Below are 27,304 nucleotides of genomic sequence, written 5' to 3' on the forward strand. Positions count from 1 at the left end.
CTTTTATTTTTATTTTTTATTTTTTACCCCAATTTCGCGGTATCCAATTGGTAGTAGTTAGTCTTGTCTCATCGCTGCAACTCCCGTACGGACTCGGGAGAGGCGAAGGTCGAGAGCCATGCGTCCTCCGAAACACAACCCAACCAAGCCGCACTGCTTGTTGACACAATGCACATCCAACCCGGAAGCCAGCCGGGTTGGAGGAAACACCATACACCTGGCGACCTGGTCAGCGTGCACTGCGCCCGGCCCGCCACAGGAGTCGATAGTGCGCGATGAGACAAGGATATCCCTGCCGGCCAAACCCTCCCTAACCCGGACGACGCTGGGTCAATTGTGCGCCGCCCCATGGGCCTCCCGGTCGCAGCGGTTAAAACATCTTAAGATGGAGAGGAGTACAAGGATGGAGGGGGGAGAGGGAGGGAAAGAGAGAGAGGGTCGAGAGTAAAGGAGAGGGGGAGAGCGGAATAAGGGAGATGGGATGTCAGAGGAAATCGCAGGCTGAGTATGGAAAAACCCATCCTCATTGAAAAACCTATCCTCTCATCACTGACAAAGACTGCATGCCTCTCACTACAACCATCCCTCCACACAAACTCAAGCCGCTCTCATCAGCACACCACTCCCGTTCACTTTCAAAACCATCCCGCTCCTATACGACAACCATTCCACTTTCACTACATAGACCACCCCTCTCACTGACACACACCATCTCTCTCTGCACTACAACCCCCCTCTCGTCACCTACAGCTAACAAACAACATCCCTACCTCACTGCTCCCATCCCTCAGCTTACAACCTCCCCACACAAACCATCACCTCTCACTGACAAACCATCCCTCACTGCACCTACACCTCACTGCCCCATCCCTCTCAACAAACCTGCACCACACCATATCCCTCTCACTAGCACAACACACCTCTCACTGACACACTGAGCACACAAACCATCCCCTCTCACTAACGAAAGCACACCAATCCCTATCACTGCACAACCATCCCTACTCACTGCAAGACCACCACCCTAGCTCACTACAGAAACCACTCCCGCACTGCACCACTACTCATAACAGTGCCTTCACTACAAACTCATCACACCTCACTCCACTCTCAGCACAACCATCCCTCTCACTGCACACCATCCCCAATCTCACATGCACAACCATCACCCTCTCACACACAACAATCCCTCCCTACACCATCCACCACTACAAGAATCCTCCCAACATCACTCCAACATCCCATGCTCACCTGACACACCATCCCTCTCACTACAAACCATCCCTCTCACTACACAACCATCCTCTCACTACCAACCATACCTCACTACAAACCATCCCTCTCACACTGCACACCATCCTCTCACTACAAACCATCCCTTCCACTACAAACCATCCCTCCTCACTACAAACCATCCCTCTCACTGCACACCCATCCCTCTCACTGCACACCATCCTCTCACTACAAACCATCCCTCTCAATGCACACCATCCCTCTCACTGCACACCATCCCTCTCACTGCACACCATCCCTCTCACTGCACACCATCCCTCTCACTCACCATACCATCCCCTCTCACTGCACACCATCCCTCTACTACAAACCATCCCTCTCACTCCACACCATCCCTCTCACTTCACACACCATCCTCTCACTGCACACCATCCCTCTCACTACACAACCATCCCTCTCACTCACACCATCCTCTCACTCACACCATCCCTCTCACTCACAAAAACCATCCCCCTCACTGCACACCATCCCTCTCACCTCACACCATCCCTCCACTCACGTCCACTACCCTCTCACTCGCAACACCTCCCTCTCACTGCAAAAACCATCCCTCTCACTGCACACCATTCCTCTCTACCATCCCTTCCACTGCATAACCATCCTCTCACTGCACACCATCCCCTCACTGCACACCATCCCTCTCACTGACACCAATCTCACATCCCTCTCCTACAACCATCTCCTCTCACTGCACACCATCCCTCTTCACTGCACACCATTCCCTCTCACTGCAAACCATCCCTCTCACTGACACACCCATCCCTCATCATGCAACACCATCCCTCGCTTCTGAGGCCTTGTTCTGAACACCATCCCTCTCATTCTGCAGCAGGCTGTTGTTGGTGCTGTATATCAGCCTGCCCAGAGCCCAGCAACCCCCCCTCCCCCTGATGTGCAATGGCAGCATTTACCACTACGTACTATTGACTATCAGAGGGCAATGTTGTTGAAGCTGTAGTCGGCCAGAGAGGTACAGCTCTGTATAAGCAGGCCTGCCTGGGGTCACACCAGGTGTGTGTGTGTATGTGTGTATGTGTGTATGTGTGTATGTGTGTATGTGTGTGTGTGTGTGTGTGTGTGTGCCTAATGTATGTATACTCAGTGTGTTTGGGTTGAGTCTGTTAATATGTTCTCACAGGCCCAGTCGTGGTTTTGACGTATTGAATTAATACTGAGGTGATAGGAGTGATTGGACGGTGGTTGCAGGTGTTTGCAAAGGGAATAGAAAAAAACACTAACTCATATACAATATTACATTGTGTCAAAAGCAAACCTGTTAGTGGCAGGTGGTTCTAGAATGCACCACAACTAATTCTTAACAATATGCTGGAATGTTATTACAGTATACTCTACAGAACCTCTAGATGTCACCCCATTGTGTCTGTCTGCTGTCATTGTCTACTTCTGTTTACAGCATGACTGCTATTGTGCCATGTTCCTCTATGGCGTTCAATGGTTGTTTTTTCTGTCCCTGTGTCAGACAATGTGGATCTGATCAGTAGCGACTACTTAGTTACCACTGTTCAAACATTACTGTCCGAAAAGTCATCCATGCAGTATGTAAAAACTCCTCATGATGTAAAATACACATTACATTTTGATAAGGGCTAGAGTAAGCTTTGTTCTTGACCACAAGTAACAGTTGCTTCTGTAAGCATAGGGAAAGAACAGATGCAACAGCTTTGAGGTGAAAACCCATTGTCCTCCTCGTGACGTCTCAGCCTGTCCCATGCCAGCTAGGCTATCAGGGACATCGTTGCCGCCAAGCAATGTGAGGAGAAAGGATCATAGATGTCCACAGCATATTCAAATGCAGTAGTTTCCCTTAGCCTGGTTGTCTTACAGTTTCTGCATTGATTCCACACTGATGTATCCTAGTCAACAGTATGTTGACTAAAGCGAATATAGACTAGCAGGACTGTGACTGGCACCCAGGCTAGATGTCCCTTACCTGTGTATGATGTATGATCTGTTTTCTACAGGTGTGGTTCTGATGGAAATCTCTGAGGTGCACAAGAAGGTTCACCTGGAGCTGGAGGAGAATGTAAGTTGCCCAGCTGACCTACTGTCACTTCTTCTCTTAGTAAAATAGTAATTATTTCTTTTTTGTTATGTAATTACCATTTTACCATCTAATTGCTAATTAAGTGGCAGACTGAAGTCAAGGGTTACCATTCTCTTTGACCTGGATTGTGTGCTCATGTCCACCCACATCCATAGGGCCATCCTATGCCAACTCTCTCTTTCTCACTGTGACTAGTAATTAGCAGGCCTCCCTTATCCTCTAAACACACCCAGAACACAAAGCCTAGTGAGAAATACCACCTGGACACAAGACAACTGTTACTTGCCGCTCTTGCGGCTGAATGGAAGCAAGTCTCCGCAGCCATGTTCCAATATCTAGTGGAAAGTCTTCCCAGAAGAGTGGAGGCTGTTATAGCAGCAAAGGGGGGACCAACTCCATATTAATGCCCATGATTTTGGAATGAGATGTTAGACAAGCAGGTGTCCACATACATTTGGTCATGTAGTGTTTCTGTAAGAGGGAAAGAAGGAGAAAGTAGTCAATGTTTAAAAAAAAAAAGACAGACCTGTTGTTGGAATTGTCCTTAGTGAGAGAGCCATTATCACAGCTATATTCCTCTGGCTCAGCCTCACAACTGCTATCCTGATGTCACCATCCTTCCATGATTATTATTGTCATACGTTTATATATCGACTTGAACTACATTCTTTTCTTTTCAGTTCAAGCAGTTCCACAAAGAAATCATTTCTGAGCTGGAGAGGAAAACAGAGATGGATGTCAAATATATGACTGTAAGTACCTTGACCATTGTAGGACCTTGGCAAGGGACAATGTAATAGCAAGGAGTGTGTGAGTGCATCCGTGTTTGTGTAGGTGTCTGTATGTCTACGTGTACAGGTATGTGAGTACACACTAAAACATGGTCTCCAGGGCCTCCCGAGTGGCGCAGCGGTCTAAGGCACTGCATCGCAGTGCTAACTGCGTTACTATAGATCCTGGTTCAATATCGGGCTGTGTCGCAGGGAGACCCATGAGAAGATGCACAATTGGCCCAGCGTCCTCCGGGTTAGGGGAGGGTTTGGCCGACCGGGATGTCCTTGTCCCATCGCGCTCTAGCAACTCCTGTGGCGGGCCGGGCGCATGCACGCTGACACGGTTGCCAGGTGTACAGTGTTTCCTCAGACACATTGGTGCAGCTGGGTTAAGCGTGCATTGTGTCAAGAAGCAGTGCGGCTTGGCAGGGTTGTGTTTCGGGAGGATGTACTTGAGTTGCAGCAATGGGACAAGACTTTGGGGATAAAAAGGGGTAAAAACAACAAAAACTGTCTCATATCCCCTCCTCAATATTACCAATATCCTCTATCCCCTCCTCAATATTACCAATATCCTCTATCCCCTCCTCAATATCACCAATATCCTCTATCCCCTCCTCAATATTACCAATATCCTCTATCCCCTCCTCAATATCACCAATATCCTCTATCACCTCCTCAATATCCCCTCCTTAATATCACCAATATCCCCTCCTCATTATCCTCTATCCCCTCCTCAATATCTTCAATATCCCCAAAGTCCTCTCCATCAAACCTATCTTATCCTCTGTATCTCTCATCCAGGCAACATTCAAGCGGTACCAGTCAGAGCACAAAATGAAGCAGGACTCTCTGGAGCGCTCTCAGACGGACCTGAAGAAGCTGCGGAGGAAGAGCCAGGGAAAACAAGCCACCAAGTATGAGAAGAAGGAGAACGAGGTGAGACTAGAACCTGATTTCAAATAATCAAGGAGAACCTGATCTGAATTAATCAAGGAGAACGAGGTGAGACTAGAACCTGATCTGAATTAATCAAGGAGAACGAGGTGAGACTAGAACCTGATCTGAATTAATCAAGGAGAACGAGGTGAGACTAGAACCAGATCTTAGTTAATCAAGGAGAACGAGGTGAGACTAGAACCAGATGTAATCTAATTTCACCAAGTGGACAGTGATCAGACTGTCCACTCAATGCACCTTGGGTATACTAGTCAGAAAAGGCCCTTGTCCCACTTTTAGAATTTTCTCCATTTTGAAATGGGGTGTCTTTTGTATATTTTGGAACAACATGATCAGCTGAGAAGTGACTCTGTGTCCAGTTCGTTTTTTCTGATGGTGTGAGCATGTACTTGGGTTCCTTGAGTTTCTCAGAGGGCTATAGAGAGCACTTTAACAGACGGTCACGTGACTTTACCCTCATCCAAAACCACCTTTTTCTCTATGTGTCTCAATATAAAAACCAGACAGACCATTATTGCTCTTGGTTGCCATGGTTGTCATGTTTTGTTTTCACAAACAATGCCGAACCCTTCTATGGACTTCCTTATAAAGTAATGATTTACACACATGGAGCAGTAATCCACAGAACAGGGGTTCCCAATTACATTCAGCCGCGGACCGATTTATTTTCTTGAGTGGATGGTCGGGGGCCCAGAACATAGTTATAAATACTTTGTACACTGCAAAATGACCACAATAATCCCAAACAGATACTGTATAGTATTTCACAGAAGCAGAATCATTTCAAACCTTGATTACATTGGGATACGATCACATATACCTCTTTATTTACGAGTGGGAATATATATTCCTAAATTCCTGGTGATTTTTTTTGTCTATTATGTCCCAAAATTGTTTTAAAAAATTGGGTGGGCAAATAAAATCCAATTTGGTCCACGGGCCGTCTATTGGAGAATCCTGCCAAAGAGGATTTAAAGAAAGAAGTTTATGAAGTTTGTATTGACAGTAAACCGAGGGAAAGTCATAGGCCCAGCTGGCTCCTTGATCTTGCCACACACCGCAAGGAGGAAAAACTGTACATAAAAAGTGCACAGATGGAAGGGAAATGAACACTACACATGCACAGTACCACCACACCTATAGCTGCGGGGAGAGTCTTTGTGTTAATGTCAATGCCGTCACTGCCGTGCCCCTTCACGCATAAAGCAACACTGAAGGCTCATCGAGGATCAGATGCCTCTCATCACATTAGAATGGACAGTGTGTTTTAGTGAATGTGGGGAGTGGGAGCACTGTACAATCTTGTGTGAGTATTGTGCTCTCAAGTGTTGACTGGCTATGGGTACAGCCGACTCTGGAGTATGAAGTGTGCACCTAGGAGCTGGTAGTTTGCCTGGAGTTGGTTGGTAGTATACACTCACTGACAGGCTTCACAGGATGTAGTGGGACTGGGAACGGGTGAAGAGTTTATACATWAAAAAATGTTGCCTTAAATGGCAACAGTGGTGTCTGGTAGCATATTTAGCCACTAACAGTAATCCGAGGATACAGAGTAATAGTCTTCCTAACCATAGACTTCTTTATTAAATCAATAGGACAAGGTGAGAGATGGGCCCTAGGAGATGCTGTCTGTTGATGAAACCCACTGTGAAACCCACTCTGGCTCTGCTCAATAACTCCTCTTTCACTCGTGCTTTATTGACTGGTTTCATCGGTCCGACGTTGATGAGTGTCAGTGTGTGAGCTGGGTTTCTTTTTAACATGCAACACATGTTCTATTATTATTCTGACTGAAATCCTAGAAGCACTAGCTAACTGGGAGTTCGGAAGAGGAGAATGTTGTCTCTCTCTATCCCAGAAGCGCTAGCTAACTGGGAGTTCGGGAAGAGGAGAATGTTGTCTCTCTCTATCCCAGAAGCGCTAGCTAACTGGGGGTTTGGAAGAGGAGACCCCTATCTCTCTCTCTCTCTTCAGTTTCATCTCTTCTTAATTGCTTTTTGGTTGTAATCTTGTTATTAACCATCTTTGTTTCAGTCTGTATATTATCTTTGCCTATGAATGGCACCCTTTAAAAATAGGGCTGTAATCTAGTCTGATCTTGGTGAAACTAATAGACAGTGATGTATTGTGGCTTGATATGTGGACAGAAACTCCTATGAATATTACACCTGTTGATTAGATAAGGGCCAACCCATACACACTTAGTAGTCATGTATCAGACTGTATTTAGTTTGATCTGCTGTGATCTACTTTGGGTCAGTTGTCAGAAGATATAAATGGATGAAAAAGCTAACAACCTGCGCTCTCCAAAGTAATGCATGAATGCCTTTTAATAGATAGATTATAGATGAAGTAGCATGGATCGATAATGGAATTTCCCCACATCTGTCTTTTTCAAACCTCTACAGGAGAGCACACCTTACACCGGTTTTAAGGTCTCTGCACTGACTGCCTGTGAGTTTTAGAATTCATTTTAAGATTCTTCTATTGGTTTTTAAATAAATCCATGATTGTGTGTCAGACATGCTTTTAAGACATGTCAGACATGCTTTTAAGTTATGTACCCAGTAGGTCCCTCAGGTCCTCTGGATCTGGCCTTTTAACTATCCCAAAGCCTAGGACCAAGAGGCATGGAGAGGCAGCCTTTAGTTATGATGCCCCCAGCCTCTAGAATAGCCTGTCAGAGAACCTGAGGGAGGCCCAAACTGTGATCTTAAAACACACCTTTTTAGCTTTGTTTTTCCTTAGGGTGATTTTTAGTCGTTCAGTTTTTGTTATTCTTTTGTTTTTTTATCCGCTTATGTTTGTGTAGTAAATATTGACGTTTTTATTTTCATTGATTTTATTTGTTATTTTCCTTTGAAGCACATTGCGTTGTTGCATTCCATTTCTGAAATGAATAAAGCCTGATTTGATTTGATTTGCTGCAACATCTGAGCTCAATTAATTATCTCTCCGTATGTCTGTCACTCTCTTTCCCCACTCTCTCTTTCTCAGTCTTCCAGTCTTTGAGTGATTGTTTGCAGTAGAAATTAAGCTCCATAGTTTAGGTGGCGTGGCCCCATCATTGGGGTAAGAGAGAGAAACAGTGAGAGAGAGATAATTAGAGAGAACTGGGCTAGATATTAAAGGAGGGTCTGTGACAAAACCACAAAACAAGAACCCTAGAGACGAAAAGTCTGTCACTGTCGTCAAGACAACCGGAAAAAAGGAGAGGGGAGGAGGGTGAAACAGAGAGTGAAAGTTGTTTCAAAGAGGACCTGAGCTGTCTGTGTGTAATGTCAGTTCCGTGGTCTGCTTTGTGAGGGTGTTTCAATACTGAGTCAATCGCTGGGAAGGCGTGTGTTCTGCATCCCAAATGGCACCCTATTCCCTATATAGTGTACTACTTTTGACCATACACTACATTGGGAAAGGGGTGCTATTTGGGATTTAGACACAGGTTCTTTCAGCAGAGTTATTGAGTTTCTACAGGATAGGGATGATGGAGTAACAACAGGGGGTGAGATGGAGACAGACAGCAGAGACTCATTATTCGCCTCCCAAGTGGCGCAGCGGTCTAAGGCACWGCATTGCAGTGTTGCGGTGTCACTACAGCCTGGGGTTTGAACCCAGACGGTGTCACAACCGACAGTKAGTCCCATAGGGCGGCGCACAATTGGCCCAGTGTTGTCCGGGTTAGGGGAGGGTTTGGCTGGGGGGGCTTTACTTGGCTCATCGTGCTCTAGCGACTCCTTGTGGTGGGCCAGGCACCTGCAAGCTGACTTTAGTTGTCAGTTGAACGGTGTTTCCTCCGACACATTGGTGCAGCTGGCTTCCGGGTTAAGCGAGCGGGTGTTAAGAAGCGCGGCATGACTCGACCTTCGCCTCTCCCGAGCCCGTTGGGTAGTTGCAGTGATGAGACAAGATCACAATTGGATATCATGAAATTGGGGAGAAAAAGGGGGTAAAATTACAAAACAAAATGTATGGATATATTCAAAAATAGAAAGAAATCTCATTATTCAACATTATTCAATATAAGCCCGAACATGACCTGAACAGTTAAGCAAGCCGCTTATTTCTGAGCATGCTATTACAACCTTACTGAATGGTTTAACAGTCAGTCTCCTCCCCTGTATCCTCTCATCAGTACCCTTATGGAAAAAACACATGATTTCACATGGAAAATCACATGATTTCACAGGTGACATTTCCATGTTTTGCACATGTGAAATCATGTTAAACCATATGTTTTCGAACACTTTACATGTGATATTTCACGATTTTCACATGTAATTACATAACCTTTCACATGTGGATTCGAATTTTCATATGAGATTTCACAGGTGATGCCCCGCAAACAAAAATGGGTTGTTATAATACACACACAGTGCTTTTTACATACAGTTGAAGTCGGAAGTTTACATACACTTAGGTGGTAGTCATTAAAACTACTCCACAAATTTCTTGTTAACAAACTATAGTTTTGGCAAGTCGGTTAGGACATCTACTTTGTGCATGACACAAGTCATTTTTCCAACAATTGTTTACAGACAGATTATTTCACTTCTATTTCACCGTGGGTCAGAAGTGTACATACATTAAGTTGACTGTGCCTTTAAACAGCTTGGAAAATTCCAGAAAATGATGCCATGGCTTTAGAAGCTTCTGATAGGCTAATTGGCATCATTTGAGTTAATTGGAGGTGTACCTGTGGATGTATTTCAATGCCTATCTTCTAACTCAGTGCCTCTTTCTTTGCTTGACATCATGGGAAAATCAAAAGAAATCAGCCAAGACCTCTGAAAAAAAATTGTAGATCTCCACAAGTCTGGTTCATCCTTGGGAGCAATTTCCAAATGCCAAAAGGTACCACGTTCATCTGTACAAACAATAGTACGCAAGTATAAACACCATGGGACCACACAGCCGTCATACCGCTCAGGAAAGAGACGCGTTCTGGCTCCTAGAGATAAACGTACTTTGGTGCGAAAAGTGCAAATCAATCCCAGAACAACAGCAAAGGACCTTGTGAAGATGCTGGAGGAAACAGGTACAAAAGTATCGACAGTATATCCACAGTAAAACAAGTCCTATATCAACATAACCTGAAAGGCCGCTCAGCAAGGAAGAAGCCACTGCTCCAAAACCGCCATAAAAAAAGCCAGACTTTGGTTTGCAACTGCACATGGGGACAAAGATCATACTTTTTGGAGAAATGTCCTCTGGTCTGATGAAACAAAAATAGAACTGTTTGGCCAAAATGACCATCGTTATGTTTGGAGGAAAAAGGGGGAGGCTTGCAAGCCGAAGAACACCATCCTAACTGTGAAGCACGGGGGTGGCAGCATCATGTTGTGGGGGTGCTTTGCTGTAGGAGGGACTGGTGCACTTCACAAAATAGATGGCATCATGAGGCAGGAAAAGTATGTGGATATATTGAAGCAGCATCTCAAGACATCAGTCAGGAAGTTAAAGCTTGGTCGCAAATGGGTCTTCCAAATGGACAATGACCCCAAGCATACTTCCAAAGTTGTGGCAAAATGGCTTAAGAACAACAAAGTCAACAAAGCCCTGACCTCAATACCATAGAAAATTTGTGGGCAGAACTGAAAAAGCGTGTGCGAGCAACGAGGCCTACAAACCTGACTCAGTTACACCAGCTCTGTCAGGAGGAATGGGCCAAAATTCACCCAACTTATTGTGGGAAGCTTGTGGAAGGCTACCTGAAATGTTTGACCCAAGTTAAAGAATTTAAAGGCAATGCTACCAAATTCTAATGGAGTGTATGTAAACTTCAGACCCACTGGGAATGTGATGAAAGAAATAAAATCTGAAAGAAATAATTCTATCAACTATTATTCTGACATTTCACATTCTTAAAATAAAGTGGTGATCCTAAACTGACCTAAAACAGGGATTTTTTACTATGATTAAATGTCAGGAATTGTGATAAACTTAATTTAAATGTATTTGGCTAAGGTGTATGGAAACTTCTGACTTCAACTGTACATATTTGACACACTTTATGTTTATTTATACAGTAATTATTATTCAACCTGTTATTACCTGGGATTTGAACTCACAACCTCTTGGTTCACAGCATTCCGACCTTCCTGCTACACCACAATGTCTGTGTCAGTAACGCATTTCACCTGTATTCCTACACTTTAAACTTCAAAGTAAATCTCAGTGTTGAAAATACTCTCAAGAAAAACTATTATATTTATCATAGTGATTCAGGAGTATCATTAAACCAGAATAATAATAAAATTGCTGAGATAAGTAAATTAAATCAATGTTGAGAGAATAGTCAGATTAACTGATAACTAAAATAACAGTCAGATGGCACTCTGTCGCTAAGTGCAGAGATGAATTATAGGGAATAAATATTTAGGAGGATGTTACAGACTTGATGGTGCAGCATAAAGAACAGCAACTCCAGAAGTTGTGACCTCAAATCCCAGGTTGGGTCATAGTTTAGCAGAACAGTGATAACACATAGAATTGCACATTTGTGTGTTCCAAAACCATGTTTTTACATCTGAAATGTCATGTGAAGTGTTCCAAAAACACATGTTTTCACATGATTTTTTCACATGTGAAATGTCATATATGAATGGTTCCAAAAACACGTTTTCAMATGTGAATTGTCACGTGTAGTGTTCCAAAAACATGTTTTCACATGTGAAATGTCACATAAGAGCTCAATTCGCTCTTATGTAGCAAAACATGAAATTGTGTTTTTTACATTGGGTAAAAGTGAAGACTCAAAGCTAGAAAATTGTATATCATATATTACAGTTGAGGGACAATGGGAAAGTAATTATGCTATGAAAGTTGATGAACTTGTAACCTCACTTTTGAGAAAATGGATCTTGAATGTTTTGGTACACCTGCTGGAGAGATCTTCTTTGTCTACACCCATTCAGCATTGTTCACACCCTCTTAAGCTTTAGCCCCACCCATCTCTTTAAGGATTCACGTGAGGCCATGTACTAATCAACCAAGGATTTCAAGACTATAGGCTAGTTTATACTAAGGGCGTGTTCGTAAATTCAATCTGGAGTGCCAGACTGTGGTCAGAGTGTGCTGTGGGTGTTCGTAAACTCAGAGCGTTCAGAGCACACATTGGACGCTCTGGCCGAAGAGTAGGGTTGATCCGAGCGTTCTGACCTAACAACAGTCAAGCACCCAAGCTAACTGGCTAATGTTGGCTAGCTTGCTAGCTACTTCCAAACACAAACAGCTCACTCTGACCATTTTACTCACCCTAGCAGAGCTGTTTAGGCTGTTTTTATGTTATCCAGAGCATTGGTGACTGCAACTGTGCTGCTGGCAATAATTTAATTATGTTTTTTTGCCAACGTTTACTGACACCAACGGGTGTTGAGCGTTCGGAAATTCGTCTGTTATTCTGCGCTCGAATTTACCAGCTACACTACCGGTCAAATGTTTTAGAACACCTACTCATTCAAGGGTTTTTCTTTATTTTTATTACTTTCTACAGTGTAGAGTAATAGTGAAGACATCAAAACTATGAAATAACACATATGGAATCATGTAGTAACCAAAGAAGTGTTAARAAAATCTAAATATATTTTATAATTGAGATTCTTCAAATAGCCACCCTTTTCCTTGATGACAGCTTTGCACACTCTTGGCATTCTCTCAACCAGCTTCATGAGGTAGTCACCTAGAATGCATTTCAATTAACAGGTGTGCCTTGTTTATGTAATTTATTTCCTTCTTAATGCGTTTGAGCCTATCAGTTGTGTTGTGACAAGGTAGGGGGGTATACAGAAGATTGGGGTAAAAGACCAAGTCCATATTATGGCAAGAACAGCTCAAATAAGCAAAGAGAAACGACAGTTCATCATTACTTTAAGACATGAAGGTCAGTCAATCTGGAAAATATCAAGAACTTCGAATGTTTCCTCAAGTGCTGTCGCAAAAACCAAGCGCTATGATGAAACTGGCTCTCATGAGGACCGCCACAGGAATGGAAGACCCAGAGTTGCCGCTGCTGCAGAGGATAAGTTCTTTAGAGTTACCAGCCTCAGAAATTGCAGCCCAAATAAATGCTTCACATAGACACATCTCAACATCAACTGTTCAGAGGAGACTGTGTGGTCGAATTGCTGCAAAGAAACCACTACTATTAAGATGCTGCTGTGCATTTTCGAGTAGCTTAATGGCAGCTTGTTCACAGGAAGGTCATGTTTACATTTCAATAACTTAGTGTTAACCACAGTAGTTACAAGTGGGTTTTTGTAAAATTCACAGCAACTTACTGTAGCTGATCCATCACACTCACTGACCTGATAGTCTGGTAGGAAAGTGAGTATTTCAATTACATGGTGACTGCTTTAAAGGAAATATCAAATCAAAATGTATTTGTCACGTGCTGAATACAACAGTGAAATGCTTACTTACAAGCCCTTAACCAACAATGCAGTTAAGAAAATACCTTAAAGTAAGAGATAAAAGTAAAAAAATAATTAAAGAGCAGCAGTAAAATAACAATAGCGAGGCTATATACAGGGGGTACCGGTACAGAGTCAATGTGCGGGGGAACCGGTGTCAAGATAGAGGTAATATGTACATGTAGGTAGAGTTATTAAAGTGACTATGCATAGATAATAACAGAGTGGCAGCAGCATAGAGGGGGGGGGGGGGGGGGCAATGCAAATAGTCTGGGTAGTCATTTGATTAGATGTTCATGGCTTGGGGATAGAAGCTGTTTAGAAGCCTCTTGGACCTAGACTTGGCGCTCCGGTACCGCTTGCCGTGTGGTAGCAGAGAGAACAGTCTATCACAAGGGTAGCTGGAGTCTTTAATTTTTAGGGCCTTCCTGTGACGCCGCCTGGTATAGAGGTACAGGATGGCAGGAAGCTTGGCCCTGGTGATGTACTCGGCCATACACACTACCCTCTGTAGTGCCTTGTGGTCGGAGGCCCAGCAGTTGCCATACCAGGCAGTGATGCAACACGTCAGGATGGCCTCAATGGTGCAGCTTTAACACCTTTTGAGGATCTGAGGACAAATGCCAAATCTTTTCAGTCTCCTGAGGGGTAATAGGTTTTGTCGTGCCTTCTTCACGACTGTCTTGGTGTGCTTGGACCAGGTTTGTTTGTTGGTAATGTGGACGCCAAGGAACTTGAAGCTGTCAACCTGCTCCACTACAGCCCTGTCGATGAGAATGGGGGTGTGCTCGGTCCTCGTTTTCCTATAGTCCACAATCAACTCCTTTGTCTTGATCACGTTGAGGGAGAGGTTGTTTTCCTTGCACCACACGGTCATGTCTCTGACCTCCTCCCTAAAGGATGTCTCATCATTGTCGGTGATCAGGCCTAACACTGTTGTGTCATCTGCAAACTTAATGATGGTGTTGGAGTCCTGCCTGGCAGTCATGAGTGAACAGGGAGTACAGGAGCGGACTGAGCACGCACCCCAGAGGGGCCCCCGTGTTGAGGATCAGCGTGGCGGGTGTGTTGTTACCTACCCTTACCACCTGGTGGTGGCCAGTAAGGAAGTCCAGGATCCAATTGGAGAGGGAGGTGTTTAGTCCCAGGGTCCTTAGCTTAGTGATGAGCTTTGATCGCACTATGGCGTTGAACACTGAGCTGTAGTCAATGAATAGCATTCTCACACAGGTGTTCCGTTTGTTCAGGTGTGAAAGGGCAGTGTGGAGTGCAGTAGAGATTGCATCATCTGTGGATCTGTTTGGRCGGTATGCAAATTGGAGTGGGTCTAGGGTTTCTGGGATAATGGTGTTGATGTGAGCCATGACCAGCCTTTCAAAGAACTTCATGGCTACAGATGTAAGTGCTACGGGTCAGTAGTCATTTAGGCAGATTACCTTAGTGTTCATGGGCACAGGGACTATGGTGGTCTGCTTGAAACATGTTGACATTACGGACTCACACAGGGAGAGGTTGAACATGTCAGTGAAGACAATTGCCCGTTGGTCAGTGCATGCTCAGAGTACACGTCCTGCTAATCCGTCTGGCCCTGCGGCCTTGTGATTGTTGACCTGTTTAAAGTTCTTACTCACATCGGCTGCGGCGAGCATGATCACACAGTCGTCCGGAACAGCCAATGCTCACATGCATGTTTCRGTGTTACTTGCCTCGAAGCGAGCATAGAATAAGTTATTTAGCTCGTCTGGTAGACTCGTGTCACTGGGCAGCTCTCGGCTGTGCTTCCCTTTTTAGTCTGTAATAGTTTGCAAGCCCTGACACATCCGACGAGCGTCGGAGCCGGTGTAGTATGATTCGATCTTAGTCATGTATTGACACTTTGCCTGTTTGATGGTTTGTCGGAGAGCATAGCGGGATTTCTTATAAGGTTCTGGGTTAGTCCYGCTCCTTGAAACGGCAGCTCTACCCTTTAGCTCAGTGCGAATGTTGCCTGTAATCCATGGCTTCTGGTTGGGGTATGTACGTACAGTCACAGTGGGGGACAACGTCATCGATGCACTTATTGATGAAGCCAGTGACTGGTGTGGTGTACTTCTCAATGCCATCGGAAGAATCCCGGAACACATTCCAGTCTGTGCTAGCAAAACAGTCCTGTAGCTTAGCATCTGCTTCATCTGACCAATTTTTTATTGCCCAAGTCACTGGTGCTTGTTGCTTTAGTTTTTGCTTGTAAGCAGGAATCAGGAAGATAGAATTATGGTCAGATTTGCCAAATGGATGGCGAGGGAGAGCTTTGTATGCGAAGTAAAGCTGGTCTAGAGTTTTACACATTTTACATGCTGGTAGAAATTAGGTAAAATTGATTTAAGTTTCCCTGCATTAATGTCCCCGGCCACTAGGAGTGCCGCCTCTGGATGAGCATTTTTCGTGTTTGCTTATGGCCGTATACAGCTCATTGAGTGCAGTCTTAGTGCCAGCATCGGTTTTTGTTGGTAAATAGAGAACTACGAAGATCTACATCATGAGATGCTCTTCCTCAGGCGAGCAAAACCTTGAGACGTCCTTAGATTTCCTGCATGAGATCACGTGTGCACATGTGAAATTAATGTGTTTTTTTCCATAGAGGGTATCTGGAGACAATCTCATACAGATTGTCCCCACCCCACCCCACAGTAACCTATAACCCTTAATAACCTGTCCCCTCCCCCACCCCACAGTATCTAACCCTTTTTGACCCCCCGTGCCCCCCTTTACTGACCTGTCTCCCTTCCTCCTCTTCCCCTCAGTATATAGAGACCATCTCGTCACGGCAGAGTGACATGCAGAAGTTCATCGCTGACGGCTGCAGAGAGGCCCTCCTGGAGGAGAAGAGACGATTCTGCTTCCTGGTCGACAAACACTGCACGTTCTCTTACCATGTCACCACCTTCCACGAGAAGGTACTGCAGTACTGCACGGAAGGGTCATTTAGTTAACCTTTAGTTAACCTTTAGTCCTTTAGTTCTTGAGTCCTTTAGTTAACATTTAGTCCTTTAGTTAAGCTTGTCTTAAAGGTAGACTCAGTGATATGGCATCATCATACACAGCGGGGAGAATTCACATCATCAACAACAGAATTTAAATCCACCAGAATGGACACTATTGGTTGTCCCAGATTTGTGCCCTCCCTTGAGGCATCATGCCCACCTTGGGGTTGATATGGCTGAGATGCTATGTGTTGTTCAGCACTGCAACCACTGCTCCTCCTAACCTGGCCATATAAGTCAATGGTTACCAGTGTTGGGATTAGTTACTTGGAAAAGTAATACATTACATATCACTTGTTATATTTAACACAAGTAACATGCTACTTTAAAATATTACTTTGTGTGGAACGTAACGCGTTCTTTCATGAAAAACATCTCCAAATCTCGCTGTTTGTTTGAATGTTGAGGGAGCAAGGCAAGCAGCGTGCGCTTTACCAAAGAWAGGCTATTTACTAACTCTGGTTTGATCACTAGTTTCTCCTTAAATCTGTGGCGCTGCTTTCCTGTGCTAGACTTCAAGTGCTGCGCTATATATGGGCTGCTTGATTATCTATATATAGAGTAGGCTTACATCGGTACAGCTTTCCTATCTTTTCATTCAAAATCTTTATTTCAAGCCGCCAGTTCTGGTTATAAACCACAAGTACAGTCGTGGCCAAAAGTTTTGAGAATGACACAAATATTAACTTTCACAAAATCTGCTGCCTCAGTTTGTATGATGGCAATTTGCATATACTCCAGAATGTTATGAAGAGTGATCAGATGAATTGTCCCTCTTTGCCATGCAAATGAACTGAATCCCCCAAAAACATTTCCACTGCATTTCAGCCCTGCCACAAAAGGACCAGCTGACATCATGTCAGTGATTCTCTCGTTAACACAGGTGTGAGTGTTGACGAGGACAAGGCTGGAGATCACTCTGTCATGCTGATTGAGTTTGAATAACAGACTGGAAGCTTCAAACGGAGGGTGGTGCTTGGAATCATTGTTCTTCCTCTGTCAATCGTGGTCAACTGCAAGGAAACACGTGCCGTCATCATTGCTTTGCACAAAAAGGGCTTCACAGGCAAGGATCTTGCTGCCAGTAAGATTGCACCTAAATCAACCATTTATCGGATCATCAAGAACTTCAAAGAGAGCGGTTCAACTGTTGTGAAGAAGGCTTCAGGGCGCCCAAGAAAGTCCAGCAAGCGCTAGGACTGTCTCCTAAAGTTGATTCAGCTGCAGGATCGGGGCACCATCAGTACAGAGCTTGCTCAGGAATGGCAGCAGGCAGGTGTGAGTGCATCTGCACGCACAGTGAGGCGAAGACTTTTGGAGGACGGCCTGGTGTCAAGAAGGGCAGCAAAGAAGCCACTTCTCTCCAGGAAAAACATCAGGGACAGACTGATATTCTGCAAAAGGTACAGGGATTGGACTATTGAGGACTGGGGTAAAGTCATTTTCTCTGATGAATCCCCTTTCCGATTGTTTGGGGCATCCGGAGAAAATCTTGTCCGGAGAAGACAAGGTGAGCGCTACCATCAGTCCTGTGTCATGCCAACAGTAAAGCGTCCTGACAACATTCATGTGTGGGGTTGCTTCTCAGCCAAGAAAGTGGGCTCACTCACAATTTTGCCTAAGAACACAGCCATGAATAAAGAATGGTACCAACATATCCTCCGAGAGCAACTTCTCCCAACCATCCAGGAACAGTTTGTTGACGAACAATGCCTATCCCAGCATGTTGGAGCACCTTGCCATACGGCAAAAGTGATAACTAAGTGGCTCGGGGAACAAAACATTAATATTTTGGGTCCATGGCCAGGAAACTCCCCAGACCGTAATCCCATTGAGAACTTGTTGTTAATCCTCAAGAGGCAGGTGGACAAACAAAAACCTACAAATTCTGTCAAACTCCAAGCATTGATTATGCAAGAATGGGCTGCCATCAGTCAGGATGTGGCCCAGAAGTTAATTGTCAGCATGCCAGGGCGGATTGCAGAGGTTTTGAAAAAGAAGGGTCAACACTGCAAATATTGACTCTTTGCATCAACTTCATGTAATGGTAAATAAAAGCCTTTGACACTTATGAGATGCTTGTAATTATACTTAAGTATTCCATAGTAACATCTGACAAAAATATCTAAAGACACTGAAGCAGCAAACTTTGTGGAAATTAAAATTTGTGTCATTCTCAAAACTTTTGGCCATGACTGTACACAGACCCAAAGAGATCAAATCAAATTTTATTGGTCACATACACATGGTTAGCAGATGTTATTGTGAGTGTAGCGAAATGCTTATGCTTCTAGATCCGACAGTGCAGCAGTATCTAACAGGTAATATCTAACCATTCCACAACAAACCCGAATACATACAATTTAGTAAAGGAATGGGATAAGAATATATAAGTATAAAATATATGGATGAGCAGTGACAGAGCGGCTAAGATGCAATAGATAGTAAAGAATAGATAGTGAAGGATACAGTACACATTATATACATATGAGATGAGTAATAAGAGATAAGTAAACATTCTTAAAGTGGCATTGTTAAAGTGACTAATGTTCCATTTATTAAAGTGGCCAATGATATCAAGTCTGTAGATAGGCAGCCACCTCTGCTAGTGGTGGCTGTTTAACAATCTGATGGCCTTGAGATAGAAGCTGTTTTTCAATCTCTCTGTCCCAGCTTTGATGCACCTGAACTGACCTCGCCTTCTGGATGGAAGCGCCTTTTTCGCCACACTGTCTGTGTGTGTGAACCATTTCAATTTGTAGGTGATATGAACACTGAGGAACTTAACTTTCCACCTTCTCCACTGCTGTCCCATCGATGTGGATAGAGGGGTGCTCCCTTTGCGGTTTCAATCATCAAGTCCACAATCATCTCTTTTGTTTTGCTGAAATTGAGTGAGGCTATTTTCCTGACAGCACACTCCGAGGGCCCTCACCTCCTCCCTGTAGGCTGTCTCATTGTTGTTGGTAATCAAGCCTACCACTGTTATCATCTGTAAACTTGAGGATTTAGTTGGACCCGTGCATGGCCTCACAGTCGTGGGTGAACAGGGAGTTAAGGAGGGGCCTGAGAATGCACCCTTGTGGGGCCCCAGTGTTGAGGATCAGTGGAGTGGAGATGTTGTTTTCTACCTTCACCACCTGGGGGTGGCCCGTCAGAAAGTCCAGGACCCAGTTGCACAGGGCAGGGTCGAGACCCAGGGTCTCAAGCCTAATGACGAGTTTTGAGGGTACTAGGGTGTTGAATGCTGAGCTGTAGTCAATGAACAGCATTCTTACATAGGTATTCCTCTTGTCCAGATGGGATAGGGCAGTGTGATGGCGATTGCATCATCTGTGGACTTATTGGGGCGGTAAGAAAATTGAAGTGGGTCTAGGGTGCCAGGTAGGGTAGAGGTGATATGATCCTTGACTAGTCTCTCAAAGCACTTCATGATGACAGAAGTGAGAGCTACGATAGTAATTTAGTTCAGTTACCTTCGCTTTCTTGGGAACAGGAACAATGGTGGCCCTCTTGAAGTATATGGGGACAGCAGACTGGGATAGGGATTGATTTAATATGTCCGTAAACACACCAGCCAGCTGGTCTGTGCATGCTCTGAGGACGTGGCTAGGGATGCCGTATGGGCCAGCAGCCTTGCAAGGGTTAACACGTTTAAATCTTTTACTCATGTCGGCCACAGAGGAGGAGAGCCCACAGTCTTTGGTAGTGGGCCGCGTCGCTGGCACTGTATTGTCCTCAAAGCGCTCAAAGAAGTTGTTTAATTTGTCTGGAAGCAAGACGTCGATGTCCGCGACGGAGCTGGTTTTCTATTTGTAATCCGTGATTGTCTGTAGACCCTGCCACATACGTCTCGTGTTTGAGCCGTTGAATTGCGACTCCATTTTGTCTCTATACTGACAGTTTGCTTGTTTCATTGCCTTATGAAGGRACTACCTACACTGTTTGTATTTGGTCATATTTCCAGTCGCCTTGCCATGATTGAATGGGTGGTACGTGCTTTCAGCTTTGCACAAATGCTGCCATCAAGCCACGGTTTCTGGTTAGGGAATGTTTTAATAGTCACAGAGGGTACATCTGGAATCCAATTGGTCAGACCAGCGTTGGATAGACCTAAGCACGGGCACTTCCTGTTTTTAGTTTCTGCCCATAGGAGGGGAGCAACAAGATGGAGTCATGGTCAGTTTTGCCAAAGGAGGGCGGGGAAGGGCCTTGTATGCATCGCGGAAGTTAGAGTAGCAATGGTCGAGTGTGTTACTCGCTGGTGGTCAACAATCAATATGCTGATAGAATTTAGGTAGCCTTGTTCTCAAATTAGCTTTGTTAAAATCCCCAGCTACAATAAATACACCTCAGGATATATGGTTTCCAGTTTGTATAAAGTCCAGTGAAGTTCCTTGATGACCGTCTTGGTATCTGCTTGCGGGGGAATATACACGGCTGTGACGATAACCGAAGAGAGTTCTCTTGGGAGATAATACGGTCTGCATTTGATTGTGAGAAATTCTAGGTCAGGTGAACAAAAGGACTTAGGTTCCTGTATGTTGTTACAATTACACCATGAGTCGTTAATCATGAAACATACACCCCCCKCCCTTCTTCTTACCGGAGAGATGTTTATTCCTGTCAGCGTGATGCACTGAAAATCCCATTGGCTGTATGGACTTCGACAGCATGTCCCCAGATAGCCGTGTTTCCATGAAATAGAGTATGTTACAATCCCGGATATCTCTTTGGAAAGCAACTCTTGCCCAGATTTCGTAGACTTTGTTAAATAGGGACTGGACATTAGTGAGTAATATACTCTGGAGCGGTGGGTGGTGTGCGCGCATCCGAAGCCTCACTAGAAGACCGCTCCGGCACTCTCTCCTCCAGGGGCGTTGTTTTGGGTCGGCCTCTGKAATCATCTCAAAAGCCCTGGGAGGTGCAGACAAAGGATCCGCTTTGGGAAAGTTGTATTCCTGGTCTTTGTGCTGGTAAATTGACATCTCTCTGATATCCAATAGTTCTTCCCTGTTGTATGTAATAACACTGGACTAACAATGTAATAAATAATACATAAATAACAAAATACTGCACAGTTTCCTAAAGACTTGAAGCGAACCTGCCATCTCTATCGACGCCATCTAGGGCACACTTGCCACTAGGCGGGAAATCCCTCTATGGGCTTTGCTATCACAGAAGCGATCGATGGCAAAATCAGAGGTGCACCCTCTATACCTTTCTATGGACAGCAGGTGTCATGACATTTCTCCAAACAGCCTTTCTCCGCTTGCTCAACTACTAAATGAGGAAACAAGTCAATATCAGATCATGGAAACACATACCCGGTAGAGATATGATTCTGAAAGTAACTCACACATTGTTTGACAAAGTAACTGTAGTAATACTACCCTGTTTGAACAAGTAAGATGTGACTTTACTCCATCCCCCAACACGGCTGGTTATGAATGCTTTATAAAGCTTTATTATTCCTTTATAACCTGTTTGTATCTGTTTGTATCTATCTGCCCTGTAGGCCAAAGAGCTGCTGGCAGTGAAGCTGCCCAGCTGGCAGGATAAATGCAAAGATATCACCAAGGTCCCCGACACAGTATTGACCATGCTAGAGGGGCTCCGCACCCCCATGTCTGGGACCCCAGAAGCCTCGCCTCTCGTCGAACGCTACAACAGGGTGAGTGGGATGTCAGTGTGACGTTATGGCAGTTATTACATTGTTGTTACAATACTATTACAAGAGAAGGACAACATATAATCATTCACCTCTTTGTTTGGTTTCAAGACTTGCCTCTTCTCATAAGTGTGACCGACCGGGACAATTTGGTCTTATGTAGCAAAATTTGAAATTGTGTTTTTTAAATTGGATGAAAGTAGAGATTCCGAGCTAGAAAATGGTATATCATACACTACAGTTGAGGAACAATGGGAAAGTAATTCTGCTTTGAAAGTTGATAAACTTGTAACCCCACATTTGAGAAAATGGCCCTTGTTTTGGTACATCTACAGAAGAGCTCTTCTTTGTCTACATCCATTCAGCATCGTTCACACCCTTTTAACCTGTCTGGCTCCGGGGTTCCGCTAGCGGAACTCCTCCCACATTCCACTGAAAAGGCAGAGCGCGAAATTCAAAAAATATTTTTTWGAAATATTTAACTTTCACACATTAACAAGTCCAATACAGCAAATGAAAGATACACGTCTTGTGAATCCAGCCAACATGTCCGATTTTTAAAATGTTTTACAGCGAAAACACCACATATATTTATGTTAGCTCACCACCAAATACAAAAAAGGACAGACATTTTTCACAGCACAACCAAACTAACCAAGAAACAACTTCATCAGATGACAGTCTTATAACATGTTACACAATAAATCTATGTTTTGTTCGAAAAATTTGCATATTTGAGCTATAAATCAGTTTTACATTGCAGCTACCATCACAGCTACCGTCAACAATAGGACCGAAGCAGCCAGAGTAATTATAGAGACCAACGTGGAATACCTATATACTCATCATAAAACATTTCTGAAAAATGCATGGTGTACAGCAAATGAAAGACAAGCATCTTGTGAATCCAGCCAATATTTCAGATTTTTTAAGTGTTTTACAGCGAAAACACAATATAGCATTATATTAGCTTACCACAATAGCCAGAAACACAAGCCATTTACCAGCAGCAACAGTTAGCGATCGTAACAAACCAGCAAAAGATATATAATTTTTGACTAACCTTGATAAGCTTCATCAGATGACAGTCCTATAACATCAGGTTATACATACACTTATGTTTTGTTCGAAAATGTGCATATTTAGAGCTGAAATCAGTGGTTATACATTGTGCTAACATAGCATCTTTTTCCCAGAATGTGCGGATATTTCTATTAGACTCTCACCTATTCTGACCAAATAACTATTCATAAACATGACTAAAAAATACATGTTGTATAGGAAATGATAGATACACTAGTTCTTAATGCAATCGCCGTGTTAGAATTCTAAAAATAACTTCATTACGACATCCAGCTTACGTTATAGCGAGAGCGTGCCCAAAATCTGGGCGCTACCTAATAGTACACATGTTCGACAGATATATGAAATAGCATCATAAAATGGGTCCTACTTTTGATGATCTTCCATCAGAATGTTGTACAAGGGGTCCTTTGTCGGGAACAATCGTTGTCTGGTTTTAGAATGGCCTTTTTCCCTCGCGAATTAGCAAGCAAAACTAGCCAAGTGGCGCTAAGCTGTCCATCTTCACCAAACGCAAAGAACGCAACACGTCTAACGTCCCGAAAAAAWKTCAATAATCTAATAAAACTATATTGAAAAAASATACTTTACGATGATATCTTCAMATTTATCAAATAAAATMAAAGCCGGAGATATAAGACGTCTATAACGATTGCTTTTCAGAAGCCATTACTGGTGACCTTTATGCGCTTCCTGAACAAACAAATTCTGGGGTCATGTCATTCCAAGCTGTCTCTTTTGACCATAGAAAGAGATTGASACCCCATTTCACCTCTCACAGCCTATTGACATCTAGTGGAAGGCGTATGAAGTGCATGTATAGTCACAAATCTCAAGCAAAATTATAGGGAGGCCCTGGAACAGAGCCTCGATTTGAGATTTTTCACTTTCTGACAGGAAGTATGCTGCAAAATAAGTTCTGTTTTACTCACAGATATAATTCAAACGGTTTTAGAAACTTGAGAGTGTTTTCTATCCAATAGTAATAATAATATGCATATTGTACGAGCAAGAATAGAGTACGAGGCCGTTTAAATTGGGCACGATTTTCCCCCAAAGTGTAAATAGCGCCCTCTGTCCTCAACAGGTTTTAAGCCTTAGCCCCACCCACCTCTTTAAGGGTTCACATGTGAGGCCATGTGCTAAACAGAGTGAGTACAGTAGTGTACTAAACAACCAACTATTTCAAGACTAAAGACTGATTTATACTACATCTATCGACATGTCTGTAGACAGTTGTTGCAGTGACATAATGAACATTCTATTGTCGTCCGACATCAAACTTAACTTGTCGTTGTCGTTATGAAAAAGTAGAAACACAAAAACGAAAGGCTGCATGATATCAGCAGCGTGGTGGTCCAAAATAGCATAACTGGTGTATTTTAACACCAATAAACCCACCCGTTTTTTAAACATTTTTCAGTATATGTCAATCTAGCAAACCAGGCAAGTGAAAGCAGCTTTCTAAACAATGTTTTGGTTAGTTTCTAGCTTGTTAGCGAACGTTAAGTTAGCTGGCTAGACAGTTCAAACAATGACCATATCATATGGCTGACGACGTCTTAACTTTAGCTAATTTGTATTCATTATTACAGGAAAATAAACTCACAACAAGATCATTATTTACAAGTTAATGGCAAGCTAATTACAGAAAATAGCTTACAGTTGTGAGTGTGACGAAATAAAAGCAGGGCATTCTACAGGAGAGTTTTCAAACTTGAACACTGTCTCGTTGGCCTAACGTTATATTTTAATTTGACTTTGGTGCAGGTCATGTTGTTCTTCACATTACCGTCAGGTAAATACACACTATATCAAATAAAATCTAAGTTTATTTGTCACATTGCACAGCATAGATAGGTGTAAACGACACTGAAATGGTTACTTGCATAGTAGAGTCTTTTGTTTAAGCATGTAACTAGCTAAACTATGAACCATAATCGCAACTCATAACGTTACTACCCTGCATGAATCTGCAGGTAGCTAAAGCTAACCAACTAGGTTCAAAGTTAGCTAGCTAGGTAACATTAGGCTATAACTAGGAATGCAAATGGCTCTGAGATACAAACAATATTATTACTATTACTAGCGAGCCAGCTAACAGTATGCTTTAACTTGCAATGAAAACGACTTTCTGACAAAAACGTATAATATCTGAAAATGTAGCTAGCTAGACTCTCTTACCCGTGTACATGGATAAACGCTTCTCCCTCTCTGTCACGGATGCCATGGTTGCCCTTAGTTTGAAGATGTAATCCGTAGACAGGAGTTTTATACAGCCTTCTGTGTGTTCTCTTTTCGACTCCCTCCAGATATTTGCAATCAAATGCCCGAATTTTCTCCGTCTCCTTARCTATCATACTCTGCTTCCACCAGGTATTCCACTGATTTCAAAACTCGGTCCTCCAGAAAGTGGAGAGAATTAGCAACACTTTTGCAGTTCTTCGTGATATCTTTTTTTTTTAAACACGTTAGAAAGGACTACCTACACATACTGAGCAGCTTATGTTATAGACAGAAGCGTGCATGTCCAGCCCATCCATTATCTCAGCCAATCAAAAAAAAAAGATGTTTAAAATAAATGTTCAAATGCCTCTCCTGGGAAGTAGTGACGCGCGACATACGCCTAGTTTCCTGAAACGAGTCACAAATGGTATTTGCTCTTCTAGATGCATTGCATGTACTGTGGCTTTCATGTTTTATGTTTTCTCTGTCCTCAGAACAACAGGGACCCGATGGTTCCCCCACCAGCCCCCCAGCTGAAGGCCCAGACCAGTCCACTGGCTAATATGTTCAACCAGGACGTCCCCCACGCCTCCTTCACATCCACATCTACATCTACATCAGACCACAACTCAGGTACTACTGCAGCCTCACACCTTAGGCTTCAGTCTTTGGATTGAAGTTTGAATATGTGTTACATTGTGTGTGTAGTTGTACTCTGTATAAAAAAAATAGAAAATATTATGTTTTGGTAGCTGTTAGTTAATACAGAGATTCTGTTTAGCTTTACGAGTCCCATACCTCTTTCCCCATGTAAGTATGCTGCCTTTCGTAATCTGATCTATACAAATTGATAAAAAAGATGACAGTATAGCATTTGGTGGCTGTCCTAATCTACATGTAATCTTGTTTGGAAATATTTTATCTTGTGCGCTGGGACATTATTGAGTACGTCTGCTCGACAGAATATATACGGAAATCTTAAAAGAAGGTTCAGGATGGCATCTTAATTTCCTTCAAGTTGTGCTGCATGTATCCTTTAATCCTGCTAATGTATCTATTCTTACTTCATCTAGTGTTTGTTCTCCATGTCTTCTCTTATTGAATGTCTAAATTACACAGAAGATTCTGCTGCAAAACCAATTCCCCTCTTTAATGATGCAATAGTTCTTCTCCGTGTGGCCATTTAGACCAGGGTTATAAATCACTAGCTATAAGCCATGTCTCGTTCCTCCGTGATATACTTATCCATGTATTATTTTGAACTCTGCTATTGTAAATATAAAATATTTCAGCGAGTACTTGCTGTCTTTCTACATTTTGATAATAAAACATATTGAACTTGAACTTTGACCTTCCAGACCAGGGCAGTATGGAGAACAGTGGAAGCCTGTCTCTATCCCGGTCAGTGTCGATGGGTTCTGGGCTGAACGTGGGCAGGAAGCCACGGGTCAGGACCATCTTCCCCCACACGGCCGGCAACAACGACACACTCCTGTCCTTTGATGATGGTGACATCATCATACTGCTCATCAAGGAGGAGAAGGACGGATGGCTATACGGAGAGCTGGAGAAGACCCAGCAGTAAGTCACTTCATGAAGCATTATTACACCTTTATAAACGCTTTCTAGCCTGGAGAAGACATGGCAGTAAGTCACTATTTACTGGTTATTAAGGGTTTATGAGGCTTTATGAAGTTTTATTACACATTTATAGAGGCTTATTGACCTGGCAGTGAGTCACTGTGTATTGAGATTTTGTTCAACTTTATTACAATTTTACAAAGATTTATTACACCCTAATT

The 27,304-nt window shown here is 43.4% G+C and overlaps 1 protein-coding gene across 1 annotated transcript in view; it reads left to right on the forward strand.

Moving 5' to 3' along the window:
- The window catches only part of LOC111977519 (BAR/IMD domain-containing adapter protein 2-like 1), a 53,659-nt gene that overhangs the window by 18,448 nt on the left and 7,907 nt on the right, over window positions 1-27,304 (forward strand). The window contains exons 4-10 of the mRNA XM_024006966.2: window positions 3,276-3,337; window positions 4,039-4,110; window positions 4,936-5,070; window positions 16,283-16,435; window positions 22,041-22,196; window positions 25,997-26,135; window positions 26,861-27,083. Of these exons, the coding sequence (XP_023862734.1) occupies window positions 3,276-3,337; window positions 4,039-4,110; window positions 4,936-5,070; window positions 16,283-16,435; window positions 22,041-22,196; window positions 25,997-26,135; window positions 26,861-27,083 (940 nt within the window). The remainder of the gene's footprint in view (window positions 1-3,275; window positions 3,338-4,038; window positions 4,111-4,935; window positions 5,071-16,282; window positions 16,436-22,040; window positions 22,197-25,996; window positions 26,136-26,860; window positions 27,084-27,304) is intronic.

The sequence above is a fragment of the Salvelinus sp. IW2-2015 genome, linkage group LG18 (assembly GCF_002910315.2).
Source record: "Salvelinus sp. IW2-2015 linkage group LG18, ASM291031v2, whole genome shotgun sequence".
NCBI classification, from domain to species: Eukaryota; Metazoa; Chordata; class Actinopteri; order Salmoniformes; family Salmonidae; genus Salvelinus; species Salvelinus sp. IW2-2015.